The 21723-nt window shown below is 44.9% G+C and overlaps 1 protein-coding gene across 1 annotated transcript in view; it reads left to right on the top strand.

Moving 5' to 3' along the window:
* EXOSC8 (exosome component 8) overlaps nucleotides 1-21723 on the top strand; it is a 49023-nt gene that overhangs the window by 12927 nt on the left and 14373 nt on the right. Inside the window, exons 5-8 of the mRNA XM_081315769.1 lie at nucleotides 14363-14436; nucleotides 15817-15862; nucleotides 15949-16054; nucleotides 21128-21173. Coding sequence (XP_081171895.1) covers nucleotides 14363-14436; nucleotides 15817-15862; nucleotides 15949-16054; nucleotides 21128-21173 — 272 coding nt within the window. The remainder of the gene's footprint in view (nucleotides 1-14362; nucleotides 14437-15816; nucleotides 15863-15948; nucleotides 16055-21127; nucleotides 21174-21723) is intronic.

Below are 21723 nucleotides of genomic sequence, written 5' to 3' on the forward strand. Positions count from 1 at the left end.
AAGTTTTCGTAATTTCTAGCACCTCATTTGTGAGCATTGAAATTTCTCTTGGTAGAACAATGGATTCAGGATTATACCAACAAATTCTATAGCAGAATGCCCCTAAGCATTCATTGCTGCTAAAAACTTAATGAACTTTTCCCAAAGACAGTAAATTTTGCCATGATGTGTGCAATAATGATAAAATGTAAACTATTTGGCATGTTAGCCTTTTTTAAATAGGATTTAGATGAAGCATCACTATATAGGGCACAAGACTGCAGGATTATAGATAAATTGAAAGGCTATCATTTGGTCTCTTATGGAGGGCTAGCACCCTGCACAGCAGGTTTCAGAAGCATTTAATGAGAACAGTGTGCAGAAAAGTCAGTTTCTACCTACTTTAGTAAGTAAATATCTAACTCAGCTCTTGTTATATATCCAATTGTATGGACATACATTTTAATAAAACAAATCTGCTTGAATTGGTCACAAGAAAATAAAAATGGAAGAAAAAAGCTTGCATTTAGAATGCACTATCCTGCAGCAGCAGTGGTAAAATATTTTACATTCACAGTGGGTATGATGAGAAACAGCAAAAATGAGCTAAGCTTGAACCATCACTGTGCAACATTGTAGGATTATAATTGCACTGTTTTTGTTTTCATTTTCTACTGGTGAAATGAAACTACTGTGAAAAAAATTTAGCTAAAACAGAGTTCCCCAACCTTTCTGGCTTCACTGACCAGCGAGGGGGGGAGAGGGGATGGGGGGGGATGGTTGCATACATGTGCAGCTCCATTTATGCAAATGGAGTGCATGCACATGTTTGCGCAAGTGGGGATACATGCATGAACGGCCTGGTTCAAAATGGCTCATGACCCAGTAGTGGGCGGTGGCCTGGAGGTTGGGGACCCCTGAGCTAGAAGACCATAGGGGATTGCAGATTGCCTTCTCAGGCTTAGAGACATGTCCTTTTCTGGGCAGAATAAAAATAATCTGTTATGGTACTGCTTAGATGTATGCCTCACTTATATTGAGATACCTTTTCATTTAGTCAAAATACCTTTAGTTGGTTTAACTAATTTAGAATAGAATAGAATAGAATAGAATAGAATAGAATAGAATAGAATAGAATAGAATAGAATAGAATAGAATAGAATAGAGCAGAGCAGAGCAGAGCAGAGCAGAGCAGAGCAGGAAGGGATCTTGGAGGTCTTCTAGTCCAGACCCCTGCTCAAGCAGGAGAACCTATACCAGTGGTGGCAAACCTTTTGTCAATGCTGCAAACATTGACATGTTTTTGCACTGACAATATAAGAGACAGCCTGTTATTTTAATTGCTTCATTTGGGAGGGAGGAATCACCCAGAAGTTGTGATAAGATTGCAAAAAGCCGCACAGAATGGGAAGTGAAACTTCATGTAAAACTAATTGGATAATGTGAATTATGATGTGTAGATAAGGGCGGGGATTGTGTGTGTGTTATGATGGGTTTGGGAGGAGGAGATTTCAGATTCTGGCATCCCTCCATGAGTGCCGATGTTTCGTTTCATTACTAAGACTTTTTAGATAAATAGTATGCCTGCAATTTGTTTGATTTGTCTCATTCATGAGAACCATGACATCATGCCAGAATCTACTTTCTTTCAAAGGGGGTTCCTGAACCCCCACCACTGTCTCCGGTAAGAGAGATAAGCTGGCAAAGATTCAGAATCCTCAAAATGGAAAGGGAAGGCCTGATTGCTGGCGAAACTTCTGAAGAGGAAGTAATAAATAGTTTTCTGTGGGAAGATGAATTTGGGCCGATCTCCAAACCTCAGCAGATAACTGAGCTTATCTCGTCGTCAAGCTGGAACCACTCCAGTAGAGAATATGGAGGCCAGACTGTGCGGCAAGAGGTCCCAGAAGCAGAATGGGGAGGAGATGTCGTATCATCAGCCACTGAGAATCTGGGTGAGTGGAAAATCCTGTTTGCGGATCAGACTGCCTGCCAGACCCGGGAGTCCCCTGCCAAGCCCTCCAGACCCATAGAAACAGAGGACCCCAGCCTGAGGCCTCTGCAGCAATGGGAGGTTGGGAAGCCCCCTCCCCAAGTGAAAGGCAAACAACCTCTGAGCTTGCCCCAGCTAATAGAAGCCTTGCAATAGCTGGGGGTGGTGCAGAAGCCTGGAGATCAGGAGCTGGTGGGAGGACAACAGCAAGGGTGGCAGCAGCAGGACCCAAACATGCAACCTCTGAACGTACAGCAGGACCAGTGGGGCCAGCAGCAGTGGGGGCCCTGGCAGCCATTAAATCAGCTACCAGAGTGGGGCCAGCAGTGACTAGAGAGACAACAACAACAGTGGGGGCCCCAGCAACCATTTAACCAACAACCAGGCTGGGGCCAGCAGCAAAGGGGACCCCAGCAACCAATGATGAACCCACCCTTCAGAGCAACCTTCGATGGGGACCCATAGAAACTGATTTTCTTCCTCAACCGTGTACGCTCTTATTTGAATAGCTGGGCCCATCTCTACCCAGACTCAGGTGCTATGGTCGATGTGATTGCATCCAGCCTAGAGGGAGAAGCATCCGAATGGTTGAACAATTTATATAACGAGCAAGCCCCTGACTTGGAGGACCCCCTTCTTTTCCTCCTAGGGCTGAGAGAAAGATTTGAGGACCCATCCATCGCCCTTAAAGCGGAAGAGCAAATTCACAAGTTAAAACAAGCTGGTCTGCCTGTCCAGTTTCGAAAGCTGGCCGGTCAGATAGAGAAATGGCCTGAGCAATCCATAATTCATCTTTTTAGAGAAGGGTTAGATGACTACCTTTCTCTGGCATGTATCTACCGAGCTGTGCCTGACCAACTGCATGAATGGTACAAGGCATCGGTGAAATTAGATGTTCAGCTCGCCCGCTATAAGAAGCCTCTCCTACCTGAACCCGAGCCAAGGTCAGAACAACCTGAATGGCACTCACACCCATGAAGAACTTCAACTACTGTGAAGGCTGAAAGACCCAAGCCACCTGTAGACCCGGCAATTAAGTGTTTCCGATGAGGACAGCAGGGACATTGAGCAGCGAAATGCCCAGTTCCCTTCCCCCAACAGCACAACAGACCAGCACCAGCAGTGAGAAAGAAACCTGCACAGTGGCTAAAGGGAAAGAAATCCAACTGGATGACACAGGAACTTCTTGTCCAGGTCACATCCCTCATACGGAAGGATGCTGGAACTCAGACTGGATCCACCCCAGTTCTACCCTCTTTTGACAGCGATGACGAAGGGGAGAACGACCCGATGGTGAATCGACGCATCCTACCTTTGTTATTGCCAACTAAACTTATAATCCCTATGTCAGGGGCACAAATAGACCTGAAAGTGCTAGTCGATACTAGCTGCTCCTGATGCATCATTAGCCTGTCATGTGCCGTGAGACTGGGCATACGGGCCAAGCCGCTCTACAAACCTGTGAGGTTCGAGTAAGCCGATGGCTCCCTAATAGGAGGGACTTTAGTCATGCAATTAACGGAGCCCTTACACCTGGAAATAGGCGGGCACTGGGAGTTTATTCGCTCCCTGGTATCTCCAAAGATGTCTGAGATTGTGATCCTAGGACTAGCCTGGCTAGACAAATGGAAGCCATTTATCTGGTGGGAAAAAGGAATGAGAACTGTAAGATTACTCATAGGGCCCAATCCCCCCATTGATTCAACAGATGTTACAGGAAATTTTAGCCCACCCAATGAGCAAGCGCACATGGCCGCCTTACGGCCACCTGGCAAGCTGCTCATCCCTAGCGAGTACCAGGATCTAGTGGAGGTATTTAGTGAGAAAGAATGCGATACCTTGCCTCTTCACTGTCCCAATGATTGTTCCATCGAACTGTTACCAGGGGCCAAACTCCCCCAACCAAGAATGTACGCTATGTCCCCCCTTGAAATGGAGGTGATGCAGTGGTATGTGGATACAAACCTAGCGAGGGGATTCATCGAACAGGCCAAGTCTACTATGGGACCACCTGCTGCCGGCGTCAACTTCCCTCCGCCCTGTGCGTTCCCACAGAGAGGGCCTCCTCAGGGTGCCTCCGGTCAGAGAATGTTGGCTGGTGGCCCCCAGGGGGAGGGCCTTCTCTGTGGGCGCTCCGGCTTTATGGAATCAGCTGCCGGTCGAGCTCCGGACGGCACCTGACCTTCGCTCCTTCCGACGCGGTCTGAAGACCCATCTATTTGAACAAGCCGGCCTGGCCTGATGGGGATATGTTGGGGTTTTAATGGGGATTTTTATATTGTATATTGTTATCGACTGTTTTAGCTGGGCTACTATTTAATTCTTTTTTAATTTTTGTATCTTGTATTTTTTATGTATGCCCTGTTCACCGCCCTGAGTCCTTCGGGAGAAGGGCGGTATACAAATACAATAAAACTAAACTAAAACTAAACTGTGTTATTCAAAGAGAAAAAAGATGGGTCTCTTTGCCTCTGCGTTGGCTATAAAGGCCTAAACACGGTGAGTGTGGAAAATAAATACCCTCCTCCCCCTCCTGAAAGACTTACTAACCCACCTGGCGAAGGGGAGCGTCTTCACCAGGTTAGACCTGAGAGAAGCATATTACTGGGTAAGAATAAAGGAGGGGGATGAGTAGAGAATAGCTTTCAACTGCCCCTTGGGAAGCTACCAATTCAAAGTCATGCCATTTGGACTGCAGCGGCCCTCAGCCGTATTTATGCAGTTGATTAATGAGGTCCTACATGATCATTTATACAAAGGGGTTCTGGTGTATCTTGATGACATCTTGATCTACAGCACAAATATGACTGATCATATAAAGCTAGTGAAAAGAAGTGTTAAAGAAACTCTTGAATGCCAAACTTTATGTCAAATTGTCGAAATGTGAATTTCACCAAACCCGATTAGATTATCTCGGCTATAGAATTTCCGATGAGGGCATCGAAATGGACCCAGCCAAAGTGAAAACTATAATTGAATGGTAGCCCCCAAAGACTCGCAGACAGCTCCAAAGCTTCCTGGGGTTTGCCAATTTCTACCATCAATTCATTCCCTCTTTTGCCGAAATTTATTTATTTATTTATTTATTTATTTTTCGGACTTATATGCCGCCCTATCTCCCAAGGGACTCAGGGCGGCTTACAACAATAAAAACAACAATACAAAAATTAAAAAACGAATTAAATAACAGCCCCAAAATAAATTAACTACAATTAAAAATTAAAACATATTTAAAAACCCATCATCAATCCAGGTCAGCCTGATGGAAGAGAAAAGTTTTGAGGTCGTGGCGAAAGGACCGGATATCCGGGGCCATCCGAAGCTCAAGGGGAAGCTGGTTCCAAAGGGCTGGTGCTCCCACAGAGAAGGCCCTCCCCCTGGGGGTCGCCAGCCGACATTGTCTGGCCGACGGCACCCTGAGGAGGCCCTCTCTGTGTGAGCGCACTGGGCGATGGGCGACGGTCCTGCAAATATCCCGGGCCTAAGCCATGTAGGGCTTTAAAGGTAAGTACCAGCACCTTAAATCTCACCCGGAAGACAACTGGTAGCCAATGCAGCTCACGCAGGAGGGGTGTAATATGGGAGTATCGGGATGCTCCCATCACTACCCGCGCGGCTGCATTCTGCACCAGCTGAAGCCTCCGGGTGGTCTTCAAGGGCAGCCCCATGTAGAGCGCATTGCAGTAATCTATCCGAGAGGTAACGAGTGCATGAGTGACCGTACGTAGGGCATCTCGGTCCAGATAGGGGCGCAACTGGCGCACCAGGCGAACCTGGGCAAATGCCCCCCTGGCCACGACTCTAATATGATCTTCAAAACTGAGTCGTGAGTCCAGGAGGACGCCTAAATTGCGCACCCTATCAACGGGAGGCAACACCTCTCCTCCCATAACCAAAGATGGAACCTCTTGGACGAGTCGAGATGCCGGTACGTAAAGCCACTCAGTCTTGGCCGGGTTGAGCTGGAGCCTGTTCTTCCCCATCCAAATCCGTACCGCTTCCAGGCAATGGGACATCACGTCGAGGGCATCACTGGCTTGGTTCGGGGTGGAGATAAAGAGCTGGGTATCATCGGCATATTGATGATACCTCACCCCAAAACCACGGATGATCTCGCCCAGCGGCTTCATATAGATGTTGAACAGGAGGGGTGAGAGCACCGACCCCTGAGGCACCACACAATTAAGGGGCCTAGGGGTTGACCTCTGCCCTCCTGTCAACACCGTCTGCGAGCGGCCCGAGAGGTAGCAGGAGAACCACCGTAAAACGGTGCCTCCCACTCCCAACCCCACAAGACGTCGCAGCAAGATACCATGGTCGATGGTATCAAAAGCCGCTGAGAGATCTAAAAGGACCAGGACAGAGGAATAACCCCTATCTCGGGCCCGCCAGAGATCATCCACCAGTGCGACCAGTGCCGTCTCCGTGCTGTACCCGGGCCTGAAACCCGATTGGTACGGATCTAAATACTCAGTTTCCTCCAGGACCAAAGGGAGCTGCCGTGCTACCACGCTCTCAACAACCTTCGCAAGAAAGCGAAGGTTGGAGACAGGACGAAAGTTGTTTAAAATAGCTGGATCCAAGGCAGGTTTCTTGAGGAGGGGCCTTACCACCGCCTCCTTCAAGGCGGCGGGGAAGCACCCTTCACTCAAGGAAGCATTTATAACTGCCAGGAGCCAGCCTCATGTAACCTCCCGGGCTGCATAAACCAGCCAGGAGGGACACGGGTCCAACAAACACGTGGCGGCACTTAATTTCCCCATGATCCTGTCCACTTCATCCGGAGTCACAGGATCAAACCCCTCCCAGATATTATCGGCCAAACCCATCGTTTCCCCCTCGTCAGATACTGCCCAGTCGGAGTTCAAGCCAGCCCGAATCTGAGCGATTTTATCCACCAGATACTCACTAAACTCCTCGGCCCGTCCCTGTAAGGGGTCCTCTCCCGTCCCCTGATTTAAAAGGGAACGGGTCACCCTAAACAAGGCGGCCGGGCAGTTATCTGCGGATGCAATGAGGGTGGCGAAGTGAGCACGCTTCGCCACCTCCATTGCCACAAAGTAAGATCTAGAAAAGGATCTTAACTGTGTCCGGTCAGACTCGGACCGAGTGGATCTCCAAATGCTCTCTAGGCCCCTTCTCCGGCGCTTCATCTCCCGCAGGTCCATGGAGAACCAAGGAGGAAGCCGGGATCTGCGCCGGGTCAGAGGCCGCAAAGGCACAACACGGTCGAGAGCCTCCGAAGCCGCCCGTTGCCAGGCATCAACTAAGGTCTCGACCGGGCTGTGGGAAAGGGAGGAAGGAATAAATCCAAGCGCCGTCTGGAACCTATCTGGGTCCATCAGGCGCCTGGGGCGGAACCACCTGGTCGGTTCCGCCTCCCAGCAGCGGGGAGTGGCATGACGGAGGCTCAGCCGCAGGAGATAATGGTCTGTCCATGAAAGGGGTTGAGATGTTGGAGTAACCCCACCCAGACCATTAAGCCACTGCCCAGAGATGAAAATAAGGTCGGGCGTGTTTCCCCCCTCGTGAGTCGGACCCTGAATAATCTGGGTCAGGTCCATGAACTCTCGGGCCACCCCCGACACACCACCCAGGGAAGGCAGGTTGAAATCTCCCAGAACCATAAGCCTGGGAAACTCAACCGCCAACCCTGAGAGAGCGTCGAGTAGCCCAGGCAGGGCTGTTGCCACGCAGCTGGGAGAAAGGTACGTGAGCAACAGACCCAACTGACCCCCAGGACCCCACCTCAGGAGAAGGGACTCACATCCGCCAATCTGCGGGGCAGTGGTCTCCCGTGGACAAAGGGCCTCCTTAATAACAACTGCCACCCCCCCGCCCCTACCCTGAGCCTGAGGCTGGTGAAGCACACGGAAACCTGGTGGGCATAACTCAATAAGAGGGACCCCTCCCTCCGGGCCCAACCAGGTTTCAGTGATGCATGCCAGGTCTGCGCCTTCCTCCTCAATCAAGTCCTGAATGAGGGGAGCCTTATTCACCACAGACCTGGCATTCAAGTAAACCAGCCTGAGCTCAGGCACCTGTCCTCCCCCAGGATGAAGTCAGAGGGTCGGAGCGCGCCACCGCTCGAAGATAGCAGGGGTGTGATCCCAAGTTTCGATATGGCCCTCTGTTCATCCGTCTGCCACCATTCCCAATCACCGTGGGGATCAATGTCCCCACCCCATCCCCTCAGGCCCCAGGACCCTCCCCCCCACCGCGGCAACCATTTACCAACCTGGATTGGGAAAGATCCAGCACAGTCCCCCCAACTTTCTGCTGGAAGTTACATCCCTCCCCCCTCCCTAACCCATTAAAAAATTTACATTAAAAATTCCTAAGCCTCCTCTTTGTGCTGTACCACCTCTCGGGATCCCAGGATCCGTCATTAAGGAATCGGCGGCACAAACCAGAGGGCCACACCTGGGAGAGGGGGGAATCTCTCAGGGCAAGCAAAGTACCCGCGGAATAGATCATCAATAGGATGGAAGGAATAAAATAAGCTATAAGCAGGAGGGGATAAATCGGCTAAAATCAATACAGCAGCCATTGATGATAAAATTACAAGGCTGGATAGTGACTCCTGAGCAAAGTCACCCTCTCACAGTGACAAAAGATCTTCTGGCATCAGGGAATGTCACCATCCAGTTCCAAACAGGTCGCAGAGAGGGAGAAGAAAAGTCCAATGACTGGGAGGTAGTAATAGTCCATTTGTCGGTGGAGGCATCATGGTTCTAATAACGAGTAGATATAATCCAGTCTCTGGCTTCAGGTTCCAGGTCCGGCCAGCTACAGCCGGGCCCTCCTGCCGCCAAACATCGTTAGGCCCCACCGCCAGTACCTCCAAAGCCACCCCAGATGGAAAATGGTGGCAATAAAGTTCAAACCAGCCATGCATCCCCATCTCCAGTTGAATTCACGACCGAAAGTCTGTAGCTAGCCACAGAAGTTATATCGTCCAGGGAAATGGGTGGTCTCACTATGGTCTTCTTCTTCAGGCGGTATCGCCGGCAGCCTCCATCCTCCAACAAGCAGCCCCAAAGGGCTTCACAGTGGAGGGGAAAAAACTCGTGGCCCCTTGGTTGGCATGTCTCCACCCCCGCGGAACTTCCATCGGAGGGGAAAGTCCACCAACCGACCGTCAGATAAAGCACTCGGCCATCCCAGACCAAGCGCCCTTCCGCCCGGGTCACAAATGGCCACGAGAAGATCGTCCTGGCCGCCACAAACTCTGGGCGTCTCGCCGCCCGGATAGCACCTCGAGCAGGCCCCATAAGATGTAATTACAGTCCTCATAGGCCGAAAAGCCTCGCCGAAGCATTCCAGCTGCCATGGGTCCCGGTGCCTCGCCGCCCAGTAAAAATGCCGAACGGGCTCAGAAGGCATCGCCGCGGTCGCCGCAGGTCCCAGGCACTCCGCCGCAGGCCCCAGGCGTCCCGTCGTTCGGAGCAGCTCAGCCACTTAGGCTCCTCGCCGCCCGACTCGTCTTCGGCGGCCTCAGAGATGTTGCCGCCACCGCCGCGGGTCAGGCCCGTCGCACCCGGACCGGCACACCAACATTTCCCACGGCCTCGGCAAGTTATTACGGCACCGGGAACTCCCGGTGCCCAGCCGAGGCCGTGCAGCAAGCAACAGCCTCCTCAGGGCTCAGCCAGCCAGAACTCACCCTCCCGCATTCTCTAGCTCAACCGCGGGCCGTGGCCATCTTCTCCGGAGGTAAAAAAAAAATTGCTCTACCCCTTACTGAACTACTCAAAACGGGCAAGGGAGGGGGAAAACCGCAAACTGGCCAGCCATTGTCACAAAGCTTTTGAGAATTTAAAAAGACTTATTTGTGGCTGAACCAGTTCTAAAGCACTCCTGCCCCGGGGAGCCCTTTGTAATTTAAGCAGATGTCAGCGATGTGGCAGTCGGAGTTGTGTTACTACAAAAGAATAAAAGTGGAGTCCTACAACCTTGTGCCTACACCTCTAAGAAATTCACGGAAGGCGAAAGGAGATGGACAGTCTGGGAGAAGGAGGCCTTCACAATTAGGTGGGGGCTATTAAACTGTTGACACTATTTAGAAGGCAGCAAGGTGCCTTTTGAAGTATGGACAGATCACAAAAATTTAAGAGTCACTAAAAACTCCCCGCAAATTGTCCCCAGAACAAGTGCGATGGGCACAGTACTTTAACCATTTTAACTTTACTTTAAAGTACATACTGGGAAGAAAAAACTTCCTAGCTCAGGGGTGTCAAACTCAATTTCATGCAGGGCCGCATCAGCATTGCGGTTGCCCTCAGGGGGCCGGGTGGGTGTGGCCTGGGTGGGCGTGGCTAAAGTGCGTATGGCCTACTGGGTGGGCATGGCCAGCTCTACATCGTTCCCATCAAGGGGTGCCTATGGGGGCCTGCACAGGAGTGGGACAGATCTGAGGGTCTCTGGCAGGAGGAGGGTCTCTGGGCCGGGGCCAAGGCAGTGGGAGCCATTCCCTCACTGTTTCCATGATGGCTTTGCGGGCCGCATGAAACCACTTCGCGGGCCGGATCTGGCCCCCGGGCCTTGTGTTTGACATGTTTGTTAGCTGATGCGCTATCCCGACTGCCACAGTACAAAAGTGAACACGAAGAGATCTACAAGGCAATTATCCCCAGTTCATAACCTGCTGCACAACTCACACCTTGGAGAACCCCTAATCCTGATGACCTGGGAGTGAAGAAGATAAAATGAGAGCTCCTTACCGATCAATGGTTCAAAGATAATCAAACCTCCCTAACATGCAGGGATGGTTTGGCATACATGGGGGGGGGCGCGGAATTGTATCTATCTGAAACCTTTCGTCTCAGTGCTCTCAGACACAGCCATGATTTAAAACAGGCTGGAAACTTTGGATGTTTAAAAACTCTACACCTCATTCGCCGGCAATTTTGGTGGCCGGGGCTAAAACAAGATGTGGAAAACTATGTCAAGAGTTGTACTGTATGTGTGACCATGAAAAGAATTCCAGGGAAAACCCCTGTGCTACTGCAGTCGGTAGCAGACCCTTCCCAACCATGGGAAGAAATAGCTATGGACTTTATTGTAGACCTACCCAACAGTAGAGGAAATACTGTCATCTGGACTGTGATAGATCTGTTTTCTGCTCACTTTATCGCCTGTAAAGGACTCCCATCTGCAGAACGATTGACTAAATTGTTCCTGAAACATATCTACCGACTGCATGGTGCCCCTAAACTAATAATTTCAGATAGAGAAGTACAGTTCAAAGCGAAATTTTGGAGGAATTTCCTTACATTAATTGGATCATTTCAAGGCTTATCATCTGCTTTTCATCCAGCTACCAATGGGGCTGCAGAATCTGCTAACAAAATGGTGGAGCAATATTTCAGATGCTGTGTTTCCTACCAACAGACAAACTGGACTGACCTCCTCCCCTTCGCCGAGGTGGCCTACAATAATTCTGTTCACAGCAGCACTGGGTACACGCCTTTCAGAGTATCCACAGGAAAAGAGTTCAGCCCAATGCTTATCCTCAGTTGCCCTCTGCTTCCCGGACACTTGATCAATGGGTGAGGGGTTGGGAGGAGGTTTGGAGAAACACAAAAACGGTGTTAAAAAGACTTCTGAGACTTATAAAAAACAAGCTGATAAAAAGAAGGCTCCCCAAAGAACATTCCAAGTGGGCGAGAAGGTTTATCTGTCAACTAAATATTTACGTCTCAAATTACCCACCAAGAAATTGGGACCGAAATTCTTGGGGCCTTTCCCCATTGTGAAAATCATCATCCCGGTCACAGTAAAATTGAAACTCCCCAGACCATTGGGGAAAATTCACCCGGTGGTTCCATTGTAGCTTACTGAAACCTTTTCGAGCCTCCACTTTAAGACCTCCCCATAAGAAAGTACCTGGACCCCTCATAGTAGCCAGTCAGACCCATTATGAAGTGAAACATATTCTTGATTCTAGAATCTTTAAGGGAAAATTGCAGTACCTTGTACAATGGAAGGGATACCCATTGTCTGAAGCCATTTGGGTGAAATCTAGTGATGTGAAAACTGAGAGACTTATCAAAAGGTTTTATGAGAAACACACCAACAAACCAAAAGCCAGCTCCTAACTTGTGTTTGTTTACATTACAGGATCTGTTCTTTTTTAAGGGGGGGGGCGGATGTCAATGCTGCAAACATTGACATGTTTTTGCGCTGACAATGTGGGAGACAGCCTGTTATTTTTATTGCTTCATTTGGGTGGGAGGAATCACCCGGAAGTTGTGATAGGATTGCAAAAACCCGCGTACAGAATGGGAAGTGAAACTTCGTATGTAAAACTAATTGGATAATGTGATTTATGACGTGTAGATAAGGGTGGGGATTGTGTGTGTGTTATGATGGGTTTGGGGGGAGAAGATTTGTCCTTTTTGTCTTTCAGTTTGTCAGAGAGATCTTTGTGCTGCCATGCTGGTTTCTTCTTGGATTTCTTGTTTTTCTTTCTCAGTGATATTTGTGATCACATTTTTCAGGGTTTCCCATGCTTCTTGGGTTATTTTCCCCTTTAGGATTTTCATCCATGGGATTTTTCCTAGGTTCTTTCTGAGTTTGTTAAAGTCGGCTCTTTTGAAACTTAGAGCATTGGTTAGATTGTTTTCTATTGCTAGTGATTGCATTATATTAAATTCCAGTATGACATGTCAGTTTTGCCCAAGGTTCTGGTAATTTTGATTCACTCTATCACTTCTTCTCTATTTGTAAGGATTAAGTCCAGTATAGCTTTACGTCTAGTTCCCTCCTCCATCTTTTGGGTGACAAAGTTGTCAGCTAGGTTGGTTAGGAATCTGATCTCCCGCTCGCTGCAGAGTTTGTCTCCCAGTTGATATCTCGATAGTTGAAGTTTCCCATTACTACTGTGGTATGTTTCCTACATGCATTTGTTAACTGGTTGGCAAAGAGTTCATCTGTTTCTTCTGGTTGGTTGGGTGGCCTGTAATATACACCTATGGCAGTATCACTTTTTTTTCTTTTATATTGACCAATATACATTCTGGAGAGATTTTATCTTTGATCATGTGTATTTCTGCAGATATGTAGTGTTCTCTTACATATAGTACAACTCCCTCTCTTCTTTTTGTAGAACTGTTTCTTTTGAACAATTTGTATCCACCATCAGTCCATTCCATTCATGGGTTTTGTCCCACCAGGTTTCTGTAATGCCAACTATGTCATACCCTCCCTCGTGTGCTATTGCTTCTAGTTCACCCTGTTTGTTTCCCAAGCTCTGAGCGTTTGTATATAAACATTTAAGAGTTTTATGCCTGTCTATGGGAGTAGCTTGGCTCTTCTACTGAAATAAAGAGTGCATGTAAGGCAGGGGTTCCTAACCTTTTGCATTGCACCTCCCTTTATAATGTTCACTCTTCTCCTAAAAATTCTAACATTGAAATGAACACAAATAAACAATGAAAACAATGCAATGAAACTTTGGGAAGTGTAGATTTATTGCAACAATATACAACCAAAAGCTTCTTTGTGGCTCCCGTGGTCCCTGTCTGCACCTCCTCATATAATTCACAGGTATCTGTGAACTAAGGCCTTAATGTTTTGATAGTTCCTATAGGCTTATTGTATAAACATTATATATAATGTTTAGGGCTGAAAAAATGTTAATTTTCCCTTCCAAATAGTCTTCCAATTTTATAGGTAATCTAGTTTGCAGTTGAATTTAATTTTAAGTGATGTTATGATTTGAAACAGTTCGAATTATGAATCTTACCAATGCATTCCCGTTTTTCTGCAGTTCTCCCTTTTTTTCTATCGCTTTCTCAAAGACTTGTGAATTCTCTAAGGATTTTCCCCTCTATTTTAATCTGTTTTTCTACTAATTTGAACAGCAGTGCCCAAATTAGGATTATAATAGCATGAAATATTAAGTTTAGAAAGGAAGAAAATGATTTGGATTTGGATTATAAATCCTTACAATCTATATTTTAGAGCTGTGGTGGTGCAGTAGTTAGAGTGCAGTACTGCAGGTTATTTCTGTTGACTGCCAGCTGTTAGCAGTTTGGCAGTTTGATTCTCACCGGCTCAAGGTTGACTCAGCCTTCTATCCTGAGGTGGGTAAAATGGGGACCCAGATTTTGGGGGGCAATATGCTGACTCTAAACTGCTTAGAGAGGGCTGTAAAGCACTGTGAAGCTCTATATAAGTCTTAAGTGCTATTGCTATTATGACATGTTTAGAAAGATAAGATTTTAAGAAACTGTCTAGGAAAAAATACATAATTCAATCTCACCGAATTATTATGATTCTGAAAAACTGATATCTGTATGTAACCACTGGCTCTTATTTTGAATGCTTCACTGTAACATTTACACATTTTCTTAAATATATTTTATGATGTTTTTCTTTCTTTAGGTTCAATTACAACTGCAGATGGCTCTGCACTTGTAAAGTTAGGGAATACTACAGTGATATGCGGCATAAAAGCAGTAGGTTCATGGTTATATATTTTTAAAGCTAATGCAGGTAGTCCTCTGTTAATGACCACTAGTTCAACCCACATTCAAAGTTGCACAGGTGCTAAATGAGTGATACTTATGACCAGCCATCAAAGTTCCAACCATTGTATCAACCCCTCAGTCATATGATCACAATCCAGATACTCGGCAACCATCTCACTTCTACAACATTTGCAGCATCCTGCAGTCACATAAGCACCATTTGTTACCCTTCTTGCCAGCTTCCTACAAACAAGTTGATGGAGAAGCCAGCAGGAAAGGTTGCAAGTTGCTCCCAGCACTTTTTCTCCTGAGGAGCCCACTACAGAAGATGAGATACCATGGATATTGTCCTCCATAATATGTTTGCACTTCATCAGCCCACATGCATTCCTGGCAGGAACTCCATGACCTCACTTTGTAGTACTTGCCCATCCTGCAGCATTCAAGCCATTTGGGACTTGCAACTTCCAGTTGGCTTCCCCACTGACTTTGCTTCTAGAAAGTGGACAGGAAGTCACAAGTCAGTTATGTGAGGTTCTTGCTTAATGACTTGCAATTTTCACTTAATGATAGCAACAAAAACTGCTGGGATTTGACTGCATTGGAAATTCAGATCCTGGTTAAGCAATTGTCTTTTTCGAAAAATTCTCTTGTTCAGCTCTAATAGGAAATCCAAGTCTCTAAAGTATTTTAAAAAACCTTCTTCCTTTGGAGCCAATCCTCTGCCTATTGCAAGAACTAGTAAGGAAAACTAGTAAGGGGGAAAATATAGAGAAAAATAAAAGAAAATAAAACAAAAAATAAAGGAAAAATTCTAATAGAAAGTAACTTCTTTATTCTAAAATAAGGATGCACTAATCAGTATGGCAACTGTAGAAATTTTTACAGTGGGATATTCCAAACTGTGATATTGTTAAATATTATATGAAATATTCTTCATTCTGAAGATATGAAGTAGCAGACTGACCAGTTTAGTCATGTCCCTTTGCAGTGTTGCTGGATAATATGCTACCTTTATTTCAAGAATTGACTATTCAGATATAAAATGTTTTACTGTGATATGGATTTATGTTTCAATAGTCACTCTGTAGTATATGAGAAAGGAAAGATTTGAGAGAAAGCAAGAGTGAGCATGCACAAAAGAAAGTAGGAATTCAGCCCTTATCCCCACTGGTTTAGGCTTTGACCATACCACCAATTTCCTGCCACATTCAGCCTTAGAAACTGAGTTGTGTAATTTATTCAGTTAATATTTTCTTTTAATAAATAAGATTCAGGCAAAACGTGTGTTTACAGATTGCAGAAATATTTCTAAACCAACTTCTAATTCTTGTATTTTGCCCTTCCTGAACTATGCATTGTGTACAGGAATTTGCAACACCCACCGTTGATTCCAGTAACAAAGGATATATCAGTAAGCTTTCTTTATTCACCTTTTTCTTTAAATATGACATTACTATCATGCAGATAATATTCATGATTATTTCTCTTCTTATCTAGTTCCCAATGTAGATCTTCCTCCACTTTGTTCATCAAGATTTCGACCTGGACCTCCATGTGAAGAGGCTCAGGCAGCTAGTCAGTTTATTGCTGATATCATTGAAAAGTAAGAAATTTATACTTCAATATCAGTCTTTTGGGGTGGGGAAGCTGTAATAGATAGAGCTGTCTAACTGTCTAAAAGTGGTAGGGCAGCTGGGGAAGCTGCCAGTTGTAGTCTGTAGAGAACTTGGGTTGAAAATGTGGAGTGATAGCATGCTGGTTTTCAAGATATTTATTATTATGGTTCATTGCAGTCAGAAGTTTAGACTAGATTTGGCATTTTTGTCCACTTATCGAGTCTTTTCCAAAAATCTGGGATAGGCAGATGATATTGTCTGATAGTGTATGATTATTATTATTACTGGGTGCCATGCCCAAAAGCCTTGGATGATATTTTAAAAATCTATGCACTGATAACATTTCTACTCATCAATTACAACAGACCACAGTGTGTGGATGCACACTTATACTGTGCTGATACATTATGACATCCTGGGGAAGAATTCAATACAAATGAAACCCAATACCAGCTAAAGAAGTGGAAACTGAATTTTCACATTGCTGTATGTATAATAATAATAGTAATAATAATAGTAATAATAATAATAATAATAATAATAATAATAATAAATAATAATAATAATAATAATAATAATAATAATAATAATAATATCATCATCATCATCATCCCCCAGTGAGGCACTACCTTGACGTGGTTGTGGGGGTTGTGTACTCTGAGGAAGATGAGAGCTATGCCAAAGGTTCAACCATACTGGACAGGTCTCATCAGAAGAGTCAGACAAAGAGTGTCTCTCCCATAACAAATATGGTGAGACGTAAATTTCAGAATGCCATATCAGCTTGGATGTTGCCCGGGTTAACAAGGTCCGCACTAGTTGTTCCTGGATATCTGGTGAAAAATGGGTTACAGGACTCAGGACTGTTGGCTGAGCAACCAGGGCCAGCAGAACTACTGGAAGAAAAGGTGTCTACCTGTCGCAAATACACAGTGATTGAAAACAAAGAAATAATGATTTGTTATTACAGATCAAGTCCAACAAGAAGAGGATATCTAAAATGAATGCACCATTTCTGAAAATAACAACATCCAGAATCAGAAATAACAGAACAGAGACTAGCAGATCAACGCCAATTTATAATACAAAATAAGGTATTCACACAAACAGAATTGGACGAACTGCAAAGATTTACCCAGGGCAAAGAAATCAAAGCCTTGCCAGAAGTCATTCAAAATGTAGAGGCAAGCCAGGGGGAGTTGGCAGTGAAGGAATCCAGCAGAGATATACAACTGTTCTCATTTGGAAACCAGGCACCTCTTCCTCAGGAAGAACAAAGCCCTCTAACTAAAGAAATACAAGAATTGAAACAAAGAATAACTGAGCATCTAGAACAGCACAAAAACAACAGAATAAGGCTGCCTGCATTGAGACTTGTTCCAAAAAACAGCTAGCACAAGCATTAAAAGATGCAAATACTGCAATATCAAGTATAAGCAACAATTCACTGCAAGAAACAAACCAACTAATGTACAGCACAGCTGCAGTTATAACTGAATACCTGGGATGCAAAATCAACAAAGCAGAAAAACAAACAGTGCACCACAAAAATGGAAGGTTAGATTAGAAAATAAGATCACCAAGTTAAAATCACATGCAAGCAAGCTAGAACAGATGAAAGAAAAGAAGCTGAAGAACAAAAAGACCAAAGAATATCTAATCAAGAAATACCACTTAGAAACAAGGAAGATCAAGGAAGCACTGAAAATAATAAAGCAGCAAATAACAGCTATAGCCAAGAAAATCAGTAGATATGAAGATTGAATTTCAAATTATAGGCAGAACCTCCAATTTCAATCCAATCAGAAACGTTTCTACCAGTCCATCAATGGAGAAACTGCAATGAATCAGTCAGTACCTGACAAGGAAGAAACACTGAAGTTCTGGAAGCAGATATGGGACAACTCAAAGAAACACAACAAGGATGTGACTTGGTTAAAAGAGGTGGATGCAAATAAAACAAGTTGAAATGAAAGAATTAGTAATAACAACAAAAATGATAGAAAAAAGAGCAAGGAAGAACAAAAATTGGTCAGCACCAGGTGAAGATGAACTGCATTGGTTTTCGTTGAAACATCTAACTGTTATATACCCACTCATTGCCAAGCAGTTCAACAATATACTACAAGAAGGAGAAATTGAAAAGTGGCTAACAACTGAGAAAACCTACCTAATAATGAAAAACCCAGCAAAAGGGGCAACACCAGGCAATTACAGGCCAATTACCTGCTTACCAACAACTTTCAAACTGCTAACTGGTGTGGTAGCTGATGCAGTATAGCAGCATTTGTAGTTGAAAACAATCTCTTTCCACCCAAACAGAAAGGAAACCGCCCCAATAGCAGAGGAACAAAAGATCAACTCCTAATAGACAAAATGATCTTGGAAAACTGCAAGAAAAGGAAGACCAACCTGATCATGGCATGGATTGCCTACAAAAAAGGCATTTGACTCTCTGCCACATGACTGGATAAACAAGTGCCTAGAAATAACAGGAGTCAGTAGAAACATCAGAAAATTTGTGCAAAGATCGATGGCACAATGGAAGACACGGTTGCAGGTCAATGGTGAAAGACCGGGAGAGGTTAATATCAAGAGAGGAATATTTCAAGGAGATTCATTATCACCACTATATTTGTTATTGCACTGTTTCTTCTGTCAACAATACTGAATAACTCTGGACATGGCTATTAGACATCAAAAACATCTACCAGACTATCCCACCTCCTTTTCATGGATGACCTGAAGCTGTATGGAAAAATATCATCTGAAATAGAATCGCTGCTGAACACTGTCCTTATATATAGCCAAGATATTGCAGTGGAGTTTGGTTTGGACAAATGTGCCACACTTACTCTCAAACAAGGAAAAATAGTGAAAACTGAAGGAATAAAGATGCCCCACGAAAATAACATTAACAGTCTGGATGAGGAAGATTACTACAAATACTTGGGTATCCTTCAAGCTGACAACATCAAGCACACTGAAGTCAAGAAAAAGATTAGAGGTGAATACATCAAGAGAGTGAAGAATATCTTAAAGTCCAAACTCAATGGAGGAAACACCTTGAAGGCAATCAATACCTGGGCAATTTCAGTCCTTAGATACAAAGCTGGAATAGTGGACTGGACTCAAGCAGAACTAAAAATGGATAGGAAGACCAGAAAAATAATGACAATGAATCATGCCCTTCATCCACGCAGTGACATTGACAGACTCTATCTACCAAGGCAAATAGGTGGACTTGGAATGCTACGAGTACATCAGATGGTTGAAGAAGAAAAAAATGGCTTTGGAAGAATATCTGAAGGACAATGATGAAGATGCACTGAAATTAGTGTATTAGGAAGGCTTACTGACTACTGGAGAAACCAAACTGGCCTACAAGAAAGACCAAATGAAGAACAGAATGGAGTCATGGGAAGACAAAGCACTACATGGCCAGTACATTAAAAAAAATAGCTGGGAAAGCAGATAATAAGAAGACCTGGCAATGGCTAAGAGCAGGAAAGTTGAAGAAAGAGATTGAGGGACTAATTCTGGCTGCACAAGACCAAGCCTTAAGGACAAATGCATACAAAGTCAAAATTGAGAAGACAGCAACAGACAGTAAGTTCTGCCTATGCAAAGAAGCTGAAGAAACAGTGGACCACCTGGTAAGCTGCTGCAAGAAGATCGCACAGACTGACTACAAGCAGCGACATGACAAAGTAGCAACAATGGTGCATTGGAAGATCTGCAAGAAATATCATTTGCCTGTAAGCAAGAACTGGTGAGATCATAAAATAGAGAAAGTCATAGAATATGATAAAGTTAAACTGCTCTGGGACTTTAGAATTCAAACAGACAAGTACCTGCAACATAACAACCCGGACTTAACAATTGTCGATAAGAAAGACAAAAAAGTCTGGATAGTGGACGTGGCAGTGCCTGGAGACAACAGAATAGAAAATAAAAAACTGGAGAAGATAACAAAATACAAAGACCTCCAAATAGAAATAGAAAGACTGTGTGATGACTCAGGGCCCGAAACGGAGGCAAAGTAGTCAGCTGGCAAGGGATCAGTTCTTTAATCACTGCCCAAATTCCCCAAAAGCTCCCACAGAAGCTGGCAAGAGTTTAATCAATGCACACACAGGCAAGACAGATAACACAAAAACAAAATGTAAATAGTCCTTTTAACTCTGCTTGCCTGCAGTCTGTAAGGAAAAACTCAGAAATGTCTTCTGTGGTGGAGAAGCAGGAAACCAACCGGTCTGGATTTCAAAGTGTCCAGGTTAAACGAGCACAATTCACTATCTCAAGATAACATATTTGTTCCTGGCAAATGCCCCACTCCACAGCGTCTCCTTATATCTTAGTCCCCAGGTGTGTCTTGTGAAGTGGGCCGGGACGCTCTCTTCCCGAGCAATTGAGTCTGTCTCCAGCTCTCCTCCTCTGCTCTCCTTGCTCTACGATCAGGTGGGGAGGGGGCTTGCTCCTTACCTGCACTCTGCCTTTCCTCTTCCAAACCTGAAGGGCCCTGGCCTGCCTCAGCCTGCTCTTCCCTACAGTCCTCTGAAGCCACAGACACCCCCTCGTGGGCCTCAACAAAGCACTCCATGTCGTCCTCGGAGTCAGGCTCGGACGGAGGCATGAGAGACTGTGGCAAAGGCAAGCAAGGGTAGTACCAATAGTAATAGGCGCCTTGGGTGCAATCCCAAAAAACTGGAGCACCACTTGAACACCATTGGCATTGACAAATTCGCCATTAGTCAATTGCAAAAAGTGGCCTTACTAGGAACTGCTTCCATCCTGCGACGATATCTATAATACCATCCAACATCCACATCTGCCTATCCCAGGTCCTTGGTAAGGACTCGATAGGTAGACAAAAATGCCAAATCCAGTCTGAACATCTGGCTGACTGTGCAATTATTATTATTATTATTATTATTATTATTATTATTATTATTATTATTATTATTATTATTATTATTATTATTATTATTATTATTAATAAATGAAGATAAAGAATTGGGGATAAATGGAATGTCCTGTTCATTATGCCATTATTTCAGTTCACAGATGATAATGAAAGAAGATCTATGCATTTTAGATGGAAAGGTGAGTAAGCATTTTAAGAATTGTAAGATGCTGAGATGTTCCTAAACTAACAAATTCCAACAAACAAGGTATGAAATGTGATTTTATTTTGTCATCCATGCTATGAAGCACTCTTTGTTTCTGAACAAGGTTGGACTGCAGTTAACACTTTGCATGCACTGAATATGTTTTGTTGAGCAAAGAAGACATCTTTCAAATGTGGTAAATAGAAACATACACATTACTACATATGTAAATGTGCAATAGCTGGATAAGGGCATTGAAGTGAAGATTTGGCACTGAGTAGTTCCTTAAGACAGAGGTCCCCAATCTTTTGGGCACTAGGGACCGGTTCCTTGGAGAGAGGTTTTTTCGTGGATCGGAGGGGGCATGGTTTTGTGTGCTGCCTGCATCCTGCAGATGGGGCTTCACTTGTTTGCACGGACTGGTTTCTGGCATGCTGTGGACCGGTGCCGGTACACAGACTAGGGGTTGAGGACCCCTGCCTTAAGATATCCTAGAATAGCTTCTCATTATTTTACTGCTGCTGTTCTGCTCTACAGGTGAAACT

This window comes from Vipera berus (genome assembly GCF_964194415.1).
Source record: "Vipera berus genome assembly, chromosome: 2".
NCBI classification, from domain to species: domain Eukaryota; kingdom Metazoa; phylum Chordata; class Lepidosauria; order Squamata; family Viperidae; genus Vipera; species Vipera berus.